The sequence below is a fragment of the Dreissena polymorpha genome, chromosome 10 (genome assembly GCF_020536995.1).
Source record: "Dreissena polymorpha isolate Duluth1 chromosome 10, UMN_Dpol_1.0, whole genome shotgun sequence".
In the NCBI taxonomy this organism is placed as follows: domain Eukaryota; kingdom Metazoa; phylum Mollusca; class Bivalvia; order Myida; family Dreissenidae; genus Dreissena; species Dreissena polymorpha.
The window spans coordinates 41,526,431-41,544,023 of NC_068364.1; the positions used below are offsets into that span (position 1 = coordinate 41,526,431).

Sequence of the window (17,593 nt, forward strand, 5' to 3'; positions counted from 1 at the left end):
TTATCATAGTCTTTTTCATCATCATTATCCTCGTCATCATCATCATCATCACCACCACCATCATCATAATCATCACCGTCTAAGCAATACACAGACAATAAAAGTTCTTACCCTGGAAATGTCCCTGAGGTTGAACAGGTAGTGTATCTTGGTGGGTGTGGGCAGGAACTTGGTGATCACAGACTGGTACATCTCGATGGTGGCCTGCGTCATGATGTCCCCAATCGGCTTCACCTCTTCCTCGAAGTTCTGCAGTTTCTGGTTGATCATGCTGCCGAAGATGCGCTTGATCTGCGACTCCTGGGGGCCGAAAAATTGGTGGGTCAAAATGTGGGTAAAATTAAAAATATTGATAAAACACTGGGATTTGGATGTAGGTGGGTCAAAATGTGGGTCAATTGTATTTTATATTATAAAACATGCACTATAGGTGGGTCAAAATGTTGGTCAATTTTTGTGGGTCAAATTTGAAATATTTATAAACCTGCAGAATTACGTCCCAAATCAATCTGTAGTTATGCTTAAATCTTTAGGTTCTGTTTATGCTTACTGTCATTTCATGAAGTTGCATAAGAATTGTTTAAGAAACTTAGGTTGATACAAATGTGAATCAATTTCGAGCATTGTTGTTCGTATACAGTAAAAGGGAACATCAACATCTAGATAAAAGTATAACCTTCATGTAGCATTTCTGTTAACATGAAAATGCAAGTGCATAAAGTTTAATCCCATATCAGCATGTGCAGTCTGCACAGGCTAGTAAATTACAAAACTTCCTGCCTGAACTGTATTTTCATTTCATTTAAAAGAGACTTACTTTAAATAAACATGAAATAAAAATAATGAAAGCGGAAAAAGTTGTCCCTGATAAGCCTGTGGAGACTGCACAGGCTAATCTGGGACAACACTTTACGCACATGCATTAACCCTATTCTTCCCAGAGAGGGGCTGATATTCCACCTGGGAAGGTATAGCTAGGGATAGCAGGTATGTATTTATGATATTAAAATTGGGGAGCGAGGGTCATACATTCTGCATAACTTACATGTGGGAAGGTCATGTTGATGAGATTGAACTTGCTCTGCAGACGTGTGGAGATGTGCTGTCGGCCACCGCCTGGAGGACCCATAGCCACAACCAGGAACATGTCCTGTAGGCAGACAGAGAAAGTATGAGTCACTTTAACTTGGAATAACTGAGAGAGAACAGTCTTAAAGGGACTGTCAACCACGAATGACGAAAAAAGAAAAGTTCAAAGATACCGTATTTTTTTTTACAATTGTTAGTTTATATTGATTAAAATATCACGACTGGTATATTACATTACTTGAAAAAGTTCATATTTTCAGTATATTCGGTAATAAAATTTCGCGATGTGAAATCGAAAGAACATCGCGAAAATAGGTGACATAACGATATACACACTATAAATAACGCAAGTAGATTGATCATTTTATATATAAAATATATACAATTCACTACGCATTCCTTGTTTTACCATGTGACGATGATGATCAACCTACTGGCGTTATTTATAATTAACTGGTAGTTACCTGGTAGACATACCCTGTAAAATTTATTACCAAATATACAGAAAATATGAAAACTTAAAAACTTTTTTCAAGTAATGTAATATACCAGTCATGATATTTTAATCAATATTAACTAAAACATGTATAAAAATGCGGTATTTTACAACTTTTCTTTTCTTTGTCGTCGTGGTTGACAGTCCCTTTAAAGTCTCAAAAATATAGTTATTCGCAACCTAAGCTCCTGACTAAACAAATAGTTCCTTCTTTTAATACAAAACAAAGCTTAATTGATTGCGCAATAGTAAAATGGCATTCTGATTTGCTAGTTTTATAGTCTTGAAATAATTTTCTCCATTTTGGAAGTAAAAAAACAGGTGCACGCAATACATGGTAAACTACATTCAAAATGGGTACAGTAACTAACTTGCACGCATTAAAGAGAGAAACTTCAATCAATTGGTATTATGAATTTTAACACATAAAATAGAGGATTCGTTTTAGTATTGACTAAATATCTTGTAGAGAATTAATTATTTATTGCCTCTTAATGTTATTGCATACTGTCATAAGCAAATTGTTTTTTAATTGGCTAAACCACAAGGAGCCCTTTAGACTTCTTGCCTGATTGATATAAAAAAATGGGTCAAAACTGCTTTATGTTATTTATTTTTGATGACATAGATGACTTCTAATAGCAAACAAATAGAATATTAGCATTTAAATAACCTTTATATTTTATAATATTTTAAGGTCCAATAAATCAGCAACTGATAATTAAGCCGCGCCATGCGAAAATGGGTCTTACAGCCAACATAGCTCCACAGTTATGCAGGTTTGTAAGGAACTAACTGGCACGCTATGAAGTCATGCAATTTTTTTTAGTCTCAAACGGACAGCTTAGCTCCTGACAAGATTATGCAAACTCGCAGGCTGGTCTGGAGCTGCGCTGGCCACATATTGCATAAAACTCTATTTTCGATTGATGCGAGTCAATTGTAGTGTAAGCCTTCACCAACCTTAATATAGGCCACCATGGCATAATGGATATGTTGTCCGCCTAGCAACCAGGAGGTCATGGGCTCAATCCCCAATATAAAAAGGTTCTTTAGATTTCCCTCGAAGACACCAAGTGCTGGTTCTTATTATTGTATACCCAGGAAACGGACTCAAGAATAAGCATTTGAATAAACCCCATTCTCCCCATGCTATTGAGTTAAAATGAACAGGTTTAAACTAACCTTGATATACTTCTGGGTCTGTTTTTCCCTGTCGTACCAGAAGCCGTAGTCGAGCCACAGTTTAATGAGTTCCAGGGGCGGCTGGGAACCGAACGTGTCCTTGGCGGGCATGTTGAAGTCGTCCATGAATGTCAGCAGTTTCTTGCCGCCTATCGGCACGTACACGCCCTTGGTTCGCTTCTCCACTCGGCTCTCAATGATGTCTTGGACATTGTTTGATGACGTCTGAAACAGCAAAGTTGAAATAAATAAGTTTTTTTAATGTTTTAATTTTTTATGAATTAAACAGTTTGTTATTCTGCCCTTTCAAACACTATTAGATAATTTCCACTCTTCTAGAGAGATAATGTCTTTGACATTGTTTGATGACTTCTGCAATTTTACAGGTACAATATTAAGGTATTTTGTTTTGGTAATTTTTTTTAATTCTGTAGAAAACAGTTTTTTCCCCGTTTAAACAGTATTCAGCATTTTGCGCTGTTCAAGAGATGATGTCTTGGACATTGTTTAGTGACGTCTGAAATGGTACAGCTAAAAAGGGTATGTTTGACTTTGAACTTCATGCTGAGTAAAACAGTTTTTCTCTTGGGGTTGTCTACTCAACTGGAGATGATTTCTTGGACATTGTTTGACAAAGTCTGATTTGGTACAGATAAAATGTGATGTGTGGGATGTTTTTTTCCCTATCAAACAGTATAAGGTATTTGCCACTCTTTATGGAGTTGATGTCTTGGACATTGATGGATGATGTCTGAAATGGTACACATAAAATTTGTATTGATGTTTGAATTTGTTTTTGCTGAATAATAGTTTTTCTATTGGGTTCACTTCTCACCTGCATTTGAAATGATAATAAAATGATACATTTGAGGCAAAGTCAGATATGTGCCAAGGACTTAAAGCTTTCCAAGTTTTTCGCAAATTAATATCTCCAGAACTATTTAAGTTCAACTTACAAATAAAATTAATAATAAAATCACTAATATTGTTACCTGAGCAGACATGTTCACTGTGAGAACACTGTAAGATTTCGGGTCCAGTTTTCCGAGCGTGTTTTCCGCGACTGAGGTCTTTCCGGTTCCGACTGGACCTACGAGCATCACAGGACACAGGTTCTTGATCAGCGTCTGAGTCAGGTACTGGTAGCGAACTGTGTCCACTGTGGGGACCATGAGCTTGAAGAATGGCAGACTGTGGGAAAAAATGGGTCATAATCAATTAGCAACTCTCTGGATAAATTGGGCATGTGCGTAAAGAGTCAGATAGACCTGCACAGTAAGCATAGGCTTATAGAGACAATACTTTCCGCTTTTATGGATATTTTTTAAAGGAAGTCTCTTCTTAGCATAAATCAAGTTTAGGCAGAAAGTGTCGTTCATGATTAGCCTATGCAAAATGACTGATTTTCTGCTTATAAAAAAATCTCCAACCTAAGAACAAATTAAAACAAGGGCTGTTTGTAAAACATGCATGCCCCCAAAATGGGCTGTCAGTTGTAGTGGCAGCCATTGTGTGAATACGTTAAAAACCATATTACTGCTTCGGGTCAATGTGACCTTGACCTAGTGACCTGAAAATCAATAGGGGTCATCTGCCAGTCATGATCAATGTACCTATAAAGTTTCATGATCCTAGGCCTAAGCGTTCTTGAGTTATCATCCGGAAAACCTTTTACTGTTTCGAGTCACTGTGACTTTGACCTTTGACCTAGTGACCTGAAAATCAATAGGCGTCATCTGCCAGTCATGATCAATGTACCTATGAAGTTTCATGGTCCTAGGCCTAAGCGTTCTTAAGTTATTATCCGGAAACTATTTAACTGTTTTGAGTCACTGTGACCTTGACCTTTAACCTAGTGACCTGAAAATCAATAGGTGTCATCTGCCAGTCATGATCAATGTACCTATGAAGTTTCAAGATCCTAGGCCAAAGCATTCTTGAGTTATAATCCGGAAACCATTTGGTGAAAAGACCGACATGTGCAAAACAATATACCCCCTCTTCTTCGAAGGGGGGCATAAATATTTTTTTTTAAAGCATGGAATTTCATAAAGACAAATATTAATGATTTTACAGTATCTTCTCACCTGGGATTGTACTTCCAGCCATGCTTCAGTTTCTCCTCCCAGTGCACCCAGGTCTTGCCCTTGGGGTCCACATAATACTCATAGATGGAGTCCTTGTTCGGGAAGGTTCCCTCCATCTCGCGGATGTACGTGTCAATCTTCTTGCGTCCCTCCTCGTCAACTGTGCAGCACAGCGACCAGATCAAGCAGAATTGGAACCACAGCTCCACGACACGCACAAAGTTCTCTTGGTCGTTCTCATCCACCTAAGTGTACAAATTAAGTATATGATAGTATATAATATAATATATAATCATGACTGAAAATGAGGAAATACAAATCAATCATATCATGCAGAATTGGAACCACAGTTCCATGATGCAATGGGAGTTCTCTTTGTTGTTCTCATCCACCTATGTGTACAAATTGCAAGCATTGCAATTGTTTATGTTTAAGTAAGAAAAATGCCCTTACAGGCTGTTTAAAACATTATTGCGAAATTTATTAAGTTAGAAAAAATCTTTTAATAGGTATATAAATCCTGTTTGGTCATTCTTATAATTTATAAATACACATTTTTTAGTAATTTTTGTTGACTTTAATGTACAAAAAAAATGATTTATATACAAAACCATGGCCAAACTTTCAGAAATACAAAGAGGTTTAAATAAATCATAATATAACATAACAAGTTTTACACATATTTTTACTCTCAGTTTAAAGTTTGCATCTTAATGATGACACAAATTCATGAATTTGTGAATCAATGAAATTGCCATCATTTTGAAGGATAAATTCCCAAATGTGTCATTGTGAATTAAAGCATTCTACAATAAACATTCAAAATGACACCCCTACCCCATTTTCTTCTGTTGCCAGGGAATCAAAGAGCCTGCAAAGGGAGGCTACTATGTTGAGCTCGGCTGCCGGCACGAGTTCGAAGCAGTTACGTTTCTTGAACTCCAGGATCTTGTCAAAGTATTTGTCAATTAGACGCCGCAGTTCTTCCACCAAGGCCTGCAGTTAATGGAAACAAAATGTAAGCCAAATATCAAATAGTTTTCAATACTGTAACTTTTCTTTTCAGTGGAATAGTTTTTTTAACCATTCAATATTCATTCTTGTCAAACTTTCATTTTCATCAACTTTTGTGGATCTGATAAACTACAAAAGTAGATGTTCAATAAACATTAATATCTATCATTATAAAAAAATCCACAGATTTTAATCCATCCAAAAAAACAGATTTTACTAATCAGCCAAATGTCAATGAAATTTTAAAAATCCATAATATATCTGAAAATATTAAAATGCTGATCCCTAAATGACCAGCAATCAACAAAAAGAATATTGCTGACCTTAGACTGTTTCTTCTGCAGCCATGACTCAACATACGGTTTCCATCCAAGGTCAATGTAGTCTGCAAACACCATCCCGCAGCGGGACACAGTAGCAGGAGAGGCTACAGCCAGGTCACCCACCTGGTATAGGATAAACACAGTCGTCACATGGTATAGGATGAACACAGTCGTCACATGGTATAGGATAAACACAGCCATCACATAGTATAATATAACCACAGTCGTCACATAGTATAGGATAAACACAGTCGTCACATGGTATAGGATAAACACAGTCATCACGTGGTATAGGATAAACACAGTCGTCACATGGTATAGGATAAACACAGTCGTCACATGGTATAGGATAAACACAGTCGTCACATGGTATAGGATAAACACAGTCATCACGTGGTATAGGATAAACACAGTCGTCACATAGTATAGGATAAACACAGTCGTCACATGGTATAGGATAAACACAGTCGTCACATGGTATAGGATAAACATAGTCATCACATGGTATAGGATAAACACAGTTGTCACATGGTATAGGATAAACACAGTCAAAACAGGCCTAGACAATCTACCTGGTATAGGATAAACACAGTCATCACGTGGTATAGGATAAACAAAGTCATCACATGGTATAGAATAAACACAGTCATCACATGGTATAGGATAAACAAAGTTGTCACATGGTATAGGATAAACATAGTCATCATATGGTATAGGATAAACACAGTCGTCACATGGTATAGGATAAACACAGTCGTCACATGGTATAGGATAAACACAGTCATCACATGGTATAGGATAAACAAAGTTGTCACATGGTATAGGATAAACATAGTCATCACATGGTATAGGATAAACACAGTCGTCACATGGTATAGGATAAACACAGTCGTCACATGGTATAGGATAAACAAAGTTGTCACATGGTATAGGATAAACATAGTCGTCACATGGTATAGGATAAACACAGTCGTCACATGGTATAGAATAAACACAGTCATAGTAGTTCTAGATTATCTACCTGATATAGGATAAGCAGTCATCACATGGTATAGGATAAACAAAGTTGTCACATGGTATAGGATAAACTTGGTATGTGATTCATTCTTGGGTAAGTGTAAGGTTAAGCTTTGGATTGACCATTCTAATGCCATGATATCAGTTTTAATGATTTTATGTTTATAGTTGGTGTTCTGTTGTAAAAGAAGTGGAAAAGAACAAGAATTCATCTCCTGATAGAGTTTCTTGAGTTTCATTGTTAGCTATATCCAATACACCCCCTCCCAAATTTGGGATTTGATGGAATATAATAAATACAATACAGCGTACACCCTTAGCAAACAAAACCTAAAAGAGGAGAAAAACTTGGTCAGTCATCACCCAATTAACATTTGATGGAGGTAAAATAAATACATTACAGCATGCATCCTGAGCAAACCAACCTCAAAGAGGAGAGAGACTTTGTAGGAGTTTCATGGTATGCTATTTCATATCAACCCCCTCCCAATAAGCATTTTATGGGGGTAAAATAAACGCAATAAAACATGCATCCTGAGCAAACTAACCTCAAAGAGCAGAGAGACTTGGTCGGGCATGGAGATACGCTCGCCGTTGATGAGAGTGAGGATCTTGTTGTCGTCCATCACGGAGTTCATGCTCTCGATCCACAGCGTGTCTACGGGGCCGTCAAACACCAGCCACTTCTCATCAGGCTTCTCATCTGAATGCCAGAACAGTTTTGAATACTAATATGCCTCATTCTGGGAAAACTGGGCTTAATGCATGTGGGTAAAGAGAATTACAAGTATTCAGTTTTGAATGCCCAAACTGATAGACCAACAGTACAACTCATAAACTCTATACCTGTGTAAATGTAATACGCCCACTTCTGGGACGACTGGTCCTAATTCATGTGTGTAAAGTGTAGTTCCAGATTAGCCTGTGCAGTGTGCAGTCTGCACAGGCTTATCAAGGACAACACCTACCGCATAAAATGGATTCTCATTTGGAAGAGACTCCCTTTAAAAATCAAATTCTATAAAAGCAGCAAATGTCATCCGTGATTAGATTGTGTGGACTGCGCAGGCTATTCCGTGGCAACACTTTATGCACATGCATTAAGCCCATATTTCCCAGAACCAGGGGTCCGTCTTATCAAAGATCGTATGACATTGTTAACTTATGATTGCATTTTGTAATTTAAACATATAAGTGATTATAATTTGTATGTTTCAAATATAAAGGATATTTGACAGCTTCTTTGGAAATGAATGGAAATGTTCAACAAAAGTAATTATAAATGCGACGGTTACGTTTATATGGTGCTTCGAAAATTGCATCGTAAGGTGAGAATGTCGTACGATGTTTGATAAGACAGGCCCCAGGCTCATATCTATGTTTCTATGCATAAAGAAACACTGGATTGTTTACCTGCACAGGTCTGTCTCATAACACTGGACAGGATTCCATCCGTCCACTCATTGGTGTTCAGGTCAAACTCCCCGTACAGTTCTCCCAGAGAGAGGGCCTTCGGGTTGAGTGGGAAGTCCTGCAATCAGGGAACAAGTTCACGTTTGAGTCCAACCATAAAGTATCATTCTTGCTGTGTGAAGATTGTGTTTGTTTACCCTGTACCACTCAGAGATGCATTTTGGTGCATTTGTAAGTTGTTGTTTTTTTTTTGTTTTTGTTTTTTCAACATTTATTCGCCAATATGCATTGTACAGTTGAATACGAAAATCGCTGGAATAATAATAAATTAAATTACAGTACAATCAGTCATGTTACAATAATGTATGCCAATTCTCTAAAAATACAACACAGAAATACTAATAATTATGAAGGTAAATTATTATTACAAAAATATTCGACTAATTCCCACGAACTTTTATAACTATTGGCTAAATGCGTGTTTTGTATAACTGCAGAGGCTATTTTGAGGCTACTTCGGAGACCAGAAAAAAGTTAAATTTAATCAAAGACCTTTCTTACTAAATTCAAGTTTTAAAGGCTTTATATCCCACTCTAAGTTACTGATGAGCAGCAAACAGCATAAAACCTGAACAGACTGCGAGTTACTCGCAGGCTGTTCTGGTTTTATGCTGTTTGCACATAGCCATTTTCACTTTGCTTCTGAGAGGGAAAGGGTTAATATTTGAGGCTTTGGAGTGGGGTGGAAAGTCGTGTAAAGAGGAAATTCAATTTTCACGAGTCCAACTGTAATCTTGCTGTGTTAAGACGGTGATTGTGAATTATTGTGGATATAAAGTTTATCTGATAGTCCTGTAAAAGCAGGTTCACTTTTGCCAATTATAATTCTTGCTGTGAAAAGGGTGTGTTTCTTAGTTTATGTTGCCTCAGAATTGATTAGATAGTCCAGTAAAAAGAAAGTTTACGCTTGACGAGTCCAATTATGATTCTTGCTCAATAAAGAGTGTGTCTGTTAGTTGTTGTGGCCTCAGAGTTGAGTGGATAGTCCAGTAAAGAGAAAGTTTACTTTTGATAAGTCCAACTAAAATTCTTGCTGTGAAAAGGGTGTGATTGTAATTTATTGAGGCTTTTGAGTAGAGCGGAAAGTAGTGTAGTGGGTAAACAGGGTTGAATGCATGTGCATAAAGTTACGTCCCAGATAAGCCTGTGCAGACTGCAGAGGCAATTCAAGAAGGATACATTCCGCTTTTTATGGAATTTTCTTTCAAAGGAAATCTCCACTTAGCGAAAGTCCAGTTTAGGCGGAACAAGAGCTGTCACCATAGGATGACTTATGCCCCCTATAAACGCTTGATAGAAGTAATGAGCTTTTTTCGAAACCTAAACGCAGATTTCGAAACCTAAACGCAGACCCTAAGATCAAGGTCAAGGTCACAGGGGTCAAAATTTGTGTTCGTATGGAAATGCTCTGTCCATATACACATGCATACCGAATATGAAGGTTATATGTCAAGGGATATAGAAGTAATGAGCATTTTTCGAAACCTAAACGTAGATTTTGAAACCTAAACGCGGACCCTTACTTCAAAGTCAAGGTCACAAAGGTCAAAATTTGTGTGCGTATGGAAAGGCCTTGTCCATATACACATGCATACCGAATATGAAGGTTATATCTCAAGGGACATAGAAGTTATAAGCATTTTTCGAAACCTAAACGCAGATTTTGTTACCTAAACGCGGACCTTAAGTTCAAGGTCAAGGTCACAGGGGTCAAAATTTGTGTGCGTATGGAAAGGCCTTGTCCATATACACATGCATACCAAATATGAAGGTTATATCTCAAGGCACATAGAAGTTTAGAGCATTTTTCGAAACCTAAACGCAGATTTTGAAACCTAAACGCGGACCCAAGTTCAAGGTCAAGGTCACAGGGGAAAAAAATTTTGTGCGTATGGAAAGGCCTTGTCCATATACACATTCATACCAAATATGAAGGTTATATCTCAAGGCACATAGAAGTTATGAGCATTTTTCAAAACCTAAACGCAGATTTTGAAACCTAAACGCGGACCCAAGTTCAAGGTCAAGGTCACAGGGGTAAAAAAAATTGTGCGTATGGAAAGGCCTTGTCCATATACACATGCATACCAAATATGAAGGTTATATCTTAAGGGACATAAAAGTTATGAGCATTTTTCAAAACCTAAACGCAAAGTGTGACGGAAAGACGGACAGACAGACAGACGGACAGACAGACGGACAGTCCGATCACTGTATGCCCCCTTTTCTTCGAAATTCGTCCCTGAAAAGCCTGTGCAGACTGAAAGGCTAATCTGGGCCAACATTTTATGCACTTGTGTAAAGCCCAGTTTTCCCAGTTCCAGACTCATATGTACCAAGAAGTAAAGTACATACTCCATTCGCATCAAACACTTTACAACCAAAGGCAATTAAATGGTGTTAATCTTTTTTCCAAATAAAATACTTTAAGGTAAATAATTATCTTCTTTTTTTCTCTGTCGAACTGATGATTGGATTTTTGTTATTACCTTGACAACCTGGTAGGTGGCGCTCATCTCTGGGACCTTATTAAGGGCCGTCATGGAGCCCTGCAGGACCTTCCACGTTGTGGACTTGGCCGACTGTGTGCCTCCAACGATCATCACAGAGTGACGCGAGGTCTTCGTCTCGTACAGTTGGATCACCTTGGTGATTGAGTGGTCGTTGACCATGAGGTTACGCGCCTTGAGCTCGTCTATGATCGCGTTCTTTAACTGGAAGTCATTTGAATTGAGGTTAAAGGGGGAATCTAAATTCCTACTGCAATGTAAATTATATTCTTTTAACAAAAACACTTTACTAAAACATCTTCACATTAAATTTAAAAACAATTACTGCATGAAGCCAACTGAAATTGTTTCTAATTCAAGAAATAAATTGTAGAAATATTTGCTATATTATATACCTTAAAGAAGCAATCCATGCATATCAAAATGCATGTACCAAAGCAATTTATAAAAGTTAGTATATTTCTAAAACTATTTTTTTAAAGAAATGTGTGTATAATGATGTTCTTTAATCAAAGTCAGCAACCAATTTTTAATTTGAAAGTCAATGAAAATAATAAAGAAGTCAGGGTAAATTTTTTAACTGGAAGTGGGCGTAAAACACAAGTGCTTTTGAAGTGCTTTTTAAATAGACTATGGCAAGGAAATCTGAATTCCTATTGCAATGTAATTGTTTTTGTTACATAAATGCACTTTAATAAAACTTACATCGAGTTAATAAAATAAAATATAATAAACAAAAAAATATATGTTTGTCAGAAACACAATGTCCCCTAATGCGCCGCTTTGAAGCCATATATTTGACCTTTGACCTTGAAGGCTTACATTGACCTTGACCTTTCACCACTCAAAATGTGCAGCTCCATGAGATACTCATGCATGCCAAATATCAAGTTGCTATCTTCAATATTGCAAAAGTTATGGGCTATGTTAAAGTTTTCGGACAGACAGACTGACAGACACAGTTCAAAAACTATATGCCACCCTTTGGGGGCATAAAAATGAGAAGTTGATAGAAACAAAACAGCAAAAAGTCAGAAAACAATAAAACCACAACTGGGTATCAAACTTTTGACTCAGAATCCATCCAAAAATAACAATATACAGTAATTAAGACTCTTATTACCTGCCCTATTAAGCATAGTAAACAAACCTGTCCAAAATAGGAATACATTGTATATGGAATACTCTCAATAATGATGTAAAAATGTTAAAGCCACATAAATGCTCAAAATCAGCCATGATATCTGAACATTTTACGACGTAGTCTTCATGAGCTGCCCCAGTTTCCTTGTCGTGGGAAATTCACATGGAGTATATTGTGACACAAAAAATAAAAACAAGCATTGTCTATCTCGTTTAATCTATGTTATACCAGATCTAGCGTTGAAATTTTGGATCTTGCTATAAGGAACACTGATTTTTTATGGGTTAATATTTTTGGAAATATTTGTTGATTTTGAGAATATATGTGGCTTTAACATAAAAAGGGCAAAGGCCCCACATTATAAATTGATATTTATCTCAAAAAGGGCATACACAATTTTTTGTGTGGTCAAATTCAGATTGTTCAGACTTAGGTTATAAAATTCAGATTCCTTCGGGACATTATGATCTGAATGATCTTCAATGATCTGAAAGAATTTCCATCAAAAGTAATGATCTTTTGTTTATTACACCTAAATAGTAAAAAATATGTTTGCAGAAAAAAGTAAGTAATAAATTATCACTTAAATTTAACTATAACAAGTTTTTATTATAGATTAAAATGTCATACTTAAAAACAAATATCAACAGTTTCAGTGTTCTGCCATAATTTTCAAAGTTTTGAGAGCAAAATTATCTACCAAACTAAGAATTATATCACCACCTTAAATGTTTTAACACTTTTTTAAACCTTGTATACCCCCTTAGTAAATGTTATACAACAAGAGATGTGTTTGTCAGAAGCACAATGCCCCCTACTGCGCTGCTTTAAAGCAACAAATATTTAACCTTTAACCTTGAAGGATGAACTTGACCTTTCACCACTCAAAATGTGCAGCTCCATGCCAAATATCAATCTGCTATCTTCAATATTGCAAAAGTTATTGCAAAACTTTAACCAAGGTTAAAGTGTGGTGACAGACATGCACAATGACAGACAGACAGACAGGCCAAAAACAATATACCCCCGATCTTTCGATCTGGGGGCATAAAAATATGAGTTTGCTTGGGGAAAATGACAAGTGCCTGAATTGTTTCATAAAGTATTTCAAATCATCATTTTGTGAACTTTCACTGTGGGAAACTTGGGCTTAATCCATGTGCTTAAAGTTTTGTCCCAGATGAGCCTGTGCAGTCCCCATAGGCTAATCAAGGGCAACACTTTCTACTTTTATGGAGTGCTTTTTTTATTTAAAGGTACTCTCTTCTAAGCAAAAATCCAGTTCAGGAGGAAAGCGTCATCCCAAAATCTTGCAGGATACTCTACCCACGTACATTAAGCCCAGTTTTCATACAGAAAAGCTCAGTTAAAGAACTTCCTCATAATGCACACCTTGGAGTAATCAATGGACGGCGTCTCAATTCCCGGGAACAGATCTGACATGATTCCATTGAACAGCGGCAAGTCCACTGAGGTCAGCTTGGCAATGTTCATGTCCTTCATTGACAGCAGCAGAATCTGCAGAGGAAGTATGGGTCAAAGAAAATATGTGTCTTGTTCTGAGAAAATTGGGCGTAATGCATGTGCGTAAAGTGTTGTCCCAGATTAGCCTGTGCAGTCTGCACAGGCTAATCAGGGAAGACACTTTCCGCTTTTATGGTATTTTTAGTTTCAAGGAAGACCTTCCTTACCAAAAATCAATTTTAGGCAGAAAGTGTCGTCCCTGATTAGCCTGTGCGGACTGCACAGACTAATCTGGGATGACACTTTACGCACATGCATTATGCCCAGTTTTCTCAAAACACAACTCATATGGATTAAGTATTCACAAAACTATTTTGAAAACTAACAAAATTCATTAAATTCCTTAAGTCTAATTTTTTTAACATGCCTATTTTGCTGAAATATGCTATAATGTATAATTTTGTTAGCATAAAAAGTAAGAATTCACATTTAAACAAGATGTGCTTGTGAAACATTATGTCCCCCCCCCCCATATATTTGACCTTTGAACTTGAAGGATGGCCTTGACCTTGACTTTTCAACACCCAAAATGTGCACCTCCATGAGATAGACATGCATGCCAAATATCTAGTTGTTATCTTCAATATTGCAAAAGTTATTGCTAATGTTAAAGTTTGATGCAAACAAACCAACAAACAGACAGGGCAAAAACATTACGTCCCCCAGTATAGACTGGGAGACATAAAAATTGATACAAAACTACACTTACATACAAGAATATTATCAGGCTAATCAGGGGCATCACTCACGGGTTTATAGTATCTTGCTTTAAAAGAAGTCTCTTCGAATAAACGATACAGTAAAGGCGAAAAATGTTGTCCCTGATTAGCCTGAGCAGACTGCACAGGCTAATCTGGGACAATACTTTACGCACATGCATTAGGCCCCGTTTTCCCAGAGCCAGACTCATACTCACCTCCTCGTCTGGCATGTTGGGATTGGAGCGCTTCTTCCTTCCGGCGTATCTCAGCACGGAGACTAGGGCTCGAAGCCCGAAGTCGTAGTGGTCTTGTTTGGACAGCTGCTGCATGGCCAAGGAGTACAGCGTGAACACCTTCTTGGCCAAATTCTGCGGAGATAACGAGAGCCATATGTTAACCCTTTTACGCTCAGATACACATTTGTACTCCCTTTGAAAATCAAATATAATTTAGGACATTTCTTCATAGGTTCCAGTTTAACCCTTTGCATGCTGGGAAATTTGTCGTCTGCTAAAATGTCGTCTGCTGAATTTCTAAAATTAACATTTTCTTCGATTTTTTTCAAAGAATATTATCAGAACAGCAAACAGTTTGGATCCTGATGAGACGCCACGTTCTGTGGCGTCTCATCTGGATCCAAACTGTTTGCAAAGGCCTTCAAAATTCGGTTCCTGCACTGAAAGGGTTAAAAGGCTTCATTTCCGAAGCTATGAAACTGATAAGAAGCAAACAGCACAAAACCAAACCTGAGCAGCCTGTGAGTAACTCGCAGGATCTGGTTTTATGATCATTACATATAGCAATTTTAACTTTGATTCTGAGTGTGAACAGAGTTTTAAAGGTGTGCTACCTCTAGTTGAAAATTATTTAAACAAAAAATGAGTTTCATAAAAATTTGTTTTTTAAGGAAATTGTGTAAACACTTTAGGTGATCACTGATTATAAGACAAATTTTAGCTAACTTAATTGCCATAATACAGCATTTTCTTAATTATCAAATTTTGCTTATATCACATGGACTCATTCTCATCAAACTAAGTTGAGCACAGATAAAAAATGTCAGACTGGATTGACAATGACTACAAACCAACTGTTGAAAAAATATATGCTGTAACAGAATTTTCAAAGGATTTTCTTTCTAAAAGATGATAATAATTTAATGGCATTAACAAATATTTGTTTTCAAAAAATGTTGTTTATAGTTGTTTTTATTTTAAGGAAATATGTCTCTGATCAAAATGCTTTCTAATATACTTCAGATATTTTTGTAAGAAAATAAATAGCTGTACATTTGCAAAATTCCATGCAAATCAGTATAGGCAATGAATTACTGCATACAGCCAACTGAAATTGTTCAAAATTCAATAAATAAACTGTATGGATATTTTCTAAACAGCTTCAATAAGCAATCCATGCAAATGCAAATGCATGTACCCAAGCAACTTATAAAGTAAGTAAATTTCTAAATAAAATTTGTTACAAAATGTATATATGTATTCCAAGTAATTTCTACAAGCAATTTTTATATTCTATTTCCAACATTTTTTGTACAAGCTTTGTTTTCACTTTAATCATGCGCAACCATGTTCCTGATGTAAAAATCTACAATTAACAGATGGATGCTAAAATCCTAAACAAAATCTATAAGCAAAGTTTTACATGCAATATGTACATACACCCAGTCTGATGTTGGATTGCTAATCAGGAGCAAACAAACAAACACAACAGCATTTATCAATTCAAACAATAATGCAAACATGTACATTAAACACAATAGCATTTATCAATTCAAACAATAATGCAAACATGTACATTAAACATCGTCAAATGAATTAAAAGGTTGTATATTCTAAATCACATGATGGCAAATTAGACAATGTGCTTGTTTCCTTTTCTTATATTATTTTACAATCATTGTTTTGCAAAAGGCAACAAAACGTGTAAATTCAGATCACAGATCGCCCTGGTGTAGTGGATATGGTCTCCGCCTAGCAATAGAGAGGTCACAAGTTCTATCCCCACTGTGGGAGTGTTCTTTAATCTCTCCCAAAGACACCAAAGTACTGGTTCTACCCAGGCCCAAGACTCATTGAATAGTCAAACAGAGTCGATGCTCCAGAGGAGCCCTGCATTTAATGGGAAGAAGAAGTCAATTTATTAATAAAATCTCTGAAGACTTCCTGAAGCCATCTCAGCAGTAGATGTGATATGTATGGCACACAAAGACCATATTTCAGACCAAACCATCAAAATAAATACTTTGCAATATTCGCAGTGGCTTATGTGATATGGTGTCCAACTAGCGACCTGGATGTCACAGGTTCAATGCCCGCTGTGGGAGCGTTCTTTCTTTCTCTCTTAAAGACAAAAAATACTGGTTCCCAGCAAGAAATGAACTAGAGAGCGCTTCAATTAGTATTTCAATTCAATGGCGTTTAAATAAATAGGTATAAATTTAACTAAATACACATTTTTAGGGTTCCCGTTACCTTGGTATTTCCGAAGCCCTCTCCAAAGAGGATGATCTCTGCAATCAAGTTGGAGTCTGGCGTCACCATGGCTATGGGCCTGAACATGGACTTGAGGTTGTCAGGCAACTCAGTTCTGCCTGCGTAGCCTGTGGTGGAATACGAAATTATGTTCATACCTTGTTTAACCAGTTACCACAAAAATACGCTTTTTTACGTGTAGTCCCTTAGAAAGTTACATTTATATAAATACCTTTCTTACTAAATTCCAGTTTTTAAGGCTTCATTTCCAACCATTAGTAACGGATGAGCAGCAAACAGCATACAACCTGAATACACTTAGAGTTACTCGCAGACTGTTCTGGTTTAATGCTGTTTGCACATAGCCATTTTTACTTAGCTTCTAAGTGGGAAAGGTTTACCGCAATATTTCTCCATATGAGCCTCACTGTGGGAAAACTGGACTTAATGCAAGTGTATAGTGTTATCCAAGATAAGTCTATGCAGTTTGTGCAGGCTAATGAGGGACTATACCAAGTGATTTCATGGAATTTTATGCTTA

The 17,593-nt window shown here is 36.8% G+C and overlaps 1 protein-coding gene across 17 annotated transcripts in view; it reads right to left on the reverse strand.

Annotated features, from left to right (window-relative positions):
• The window catches only part of LOC127847106 (dynein axonemal heavy chain 2-like), a 154,636-nt gene that overhangs the window by 53,605 nt on the left and 83,438 nt on the right, over positions 1-17,593 (reverse strand). For all 17 annotated transcript variants that reach the window (XM_052378720.1, XM_052378718.1, XM_052378719.1 and 14 more), the window contains 13 exons: positions 17,053-17,180; positions 14,779-14,931; positions 13,731-13,856; positions 11,174-11,398; positions 8,625-8,742; positions 7,760-7,914; positions 6,195-6,317; positions 5,695-5,853; positions 4,858-5,102; positions 3,763-3,961; positions 2,771-2,995; positions 1,046-1,150; positions 112-300 (listed from right to left, as the gene is read on the reverse strand). In XM_052378720.1, coding sequence (XP_052234680.1) covers positions 112-300; positions 1,046-1,150; positions 2,771-2,995; positions 3,763-3,961; positions 4,858-5,102; positions 5,695-5,853; positions 6,195-6,317; positions 7,760-7,914; positions 8,625-8,742; positions 11,174-11,398; positions 13,731-13,856; positions 14,779-14,931; positions 17,053-17,180 — 2,150 coding nt within the window. The remainder of the gene's footprint in view (positions 1-111; positions 301-1,045; positions 1,151-2,770; positions 2,996-3,762; positions 3,962-4,857; positions 5,103-5,694; positions 5,854-6,194; positions 6,318-7,759; positions 7,915-8,624; positions 8,743-11,173; positions 11,399-13,730; positions 13,857-14,778; positions 14,932-17,052; positions 17,181-17,593) is intronic.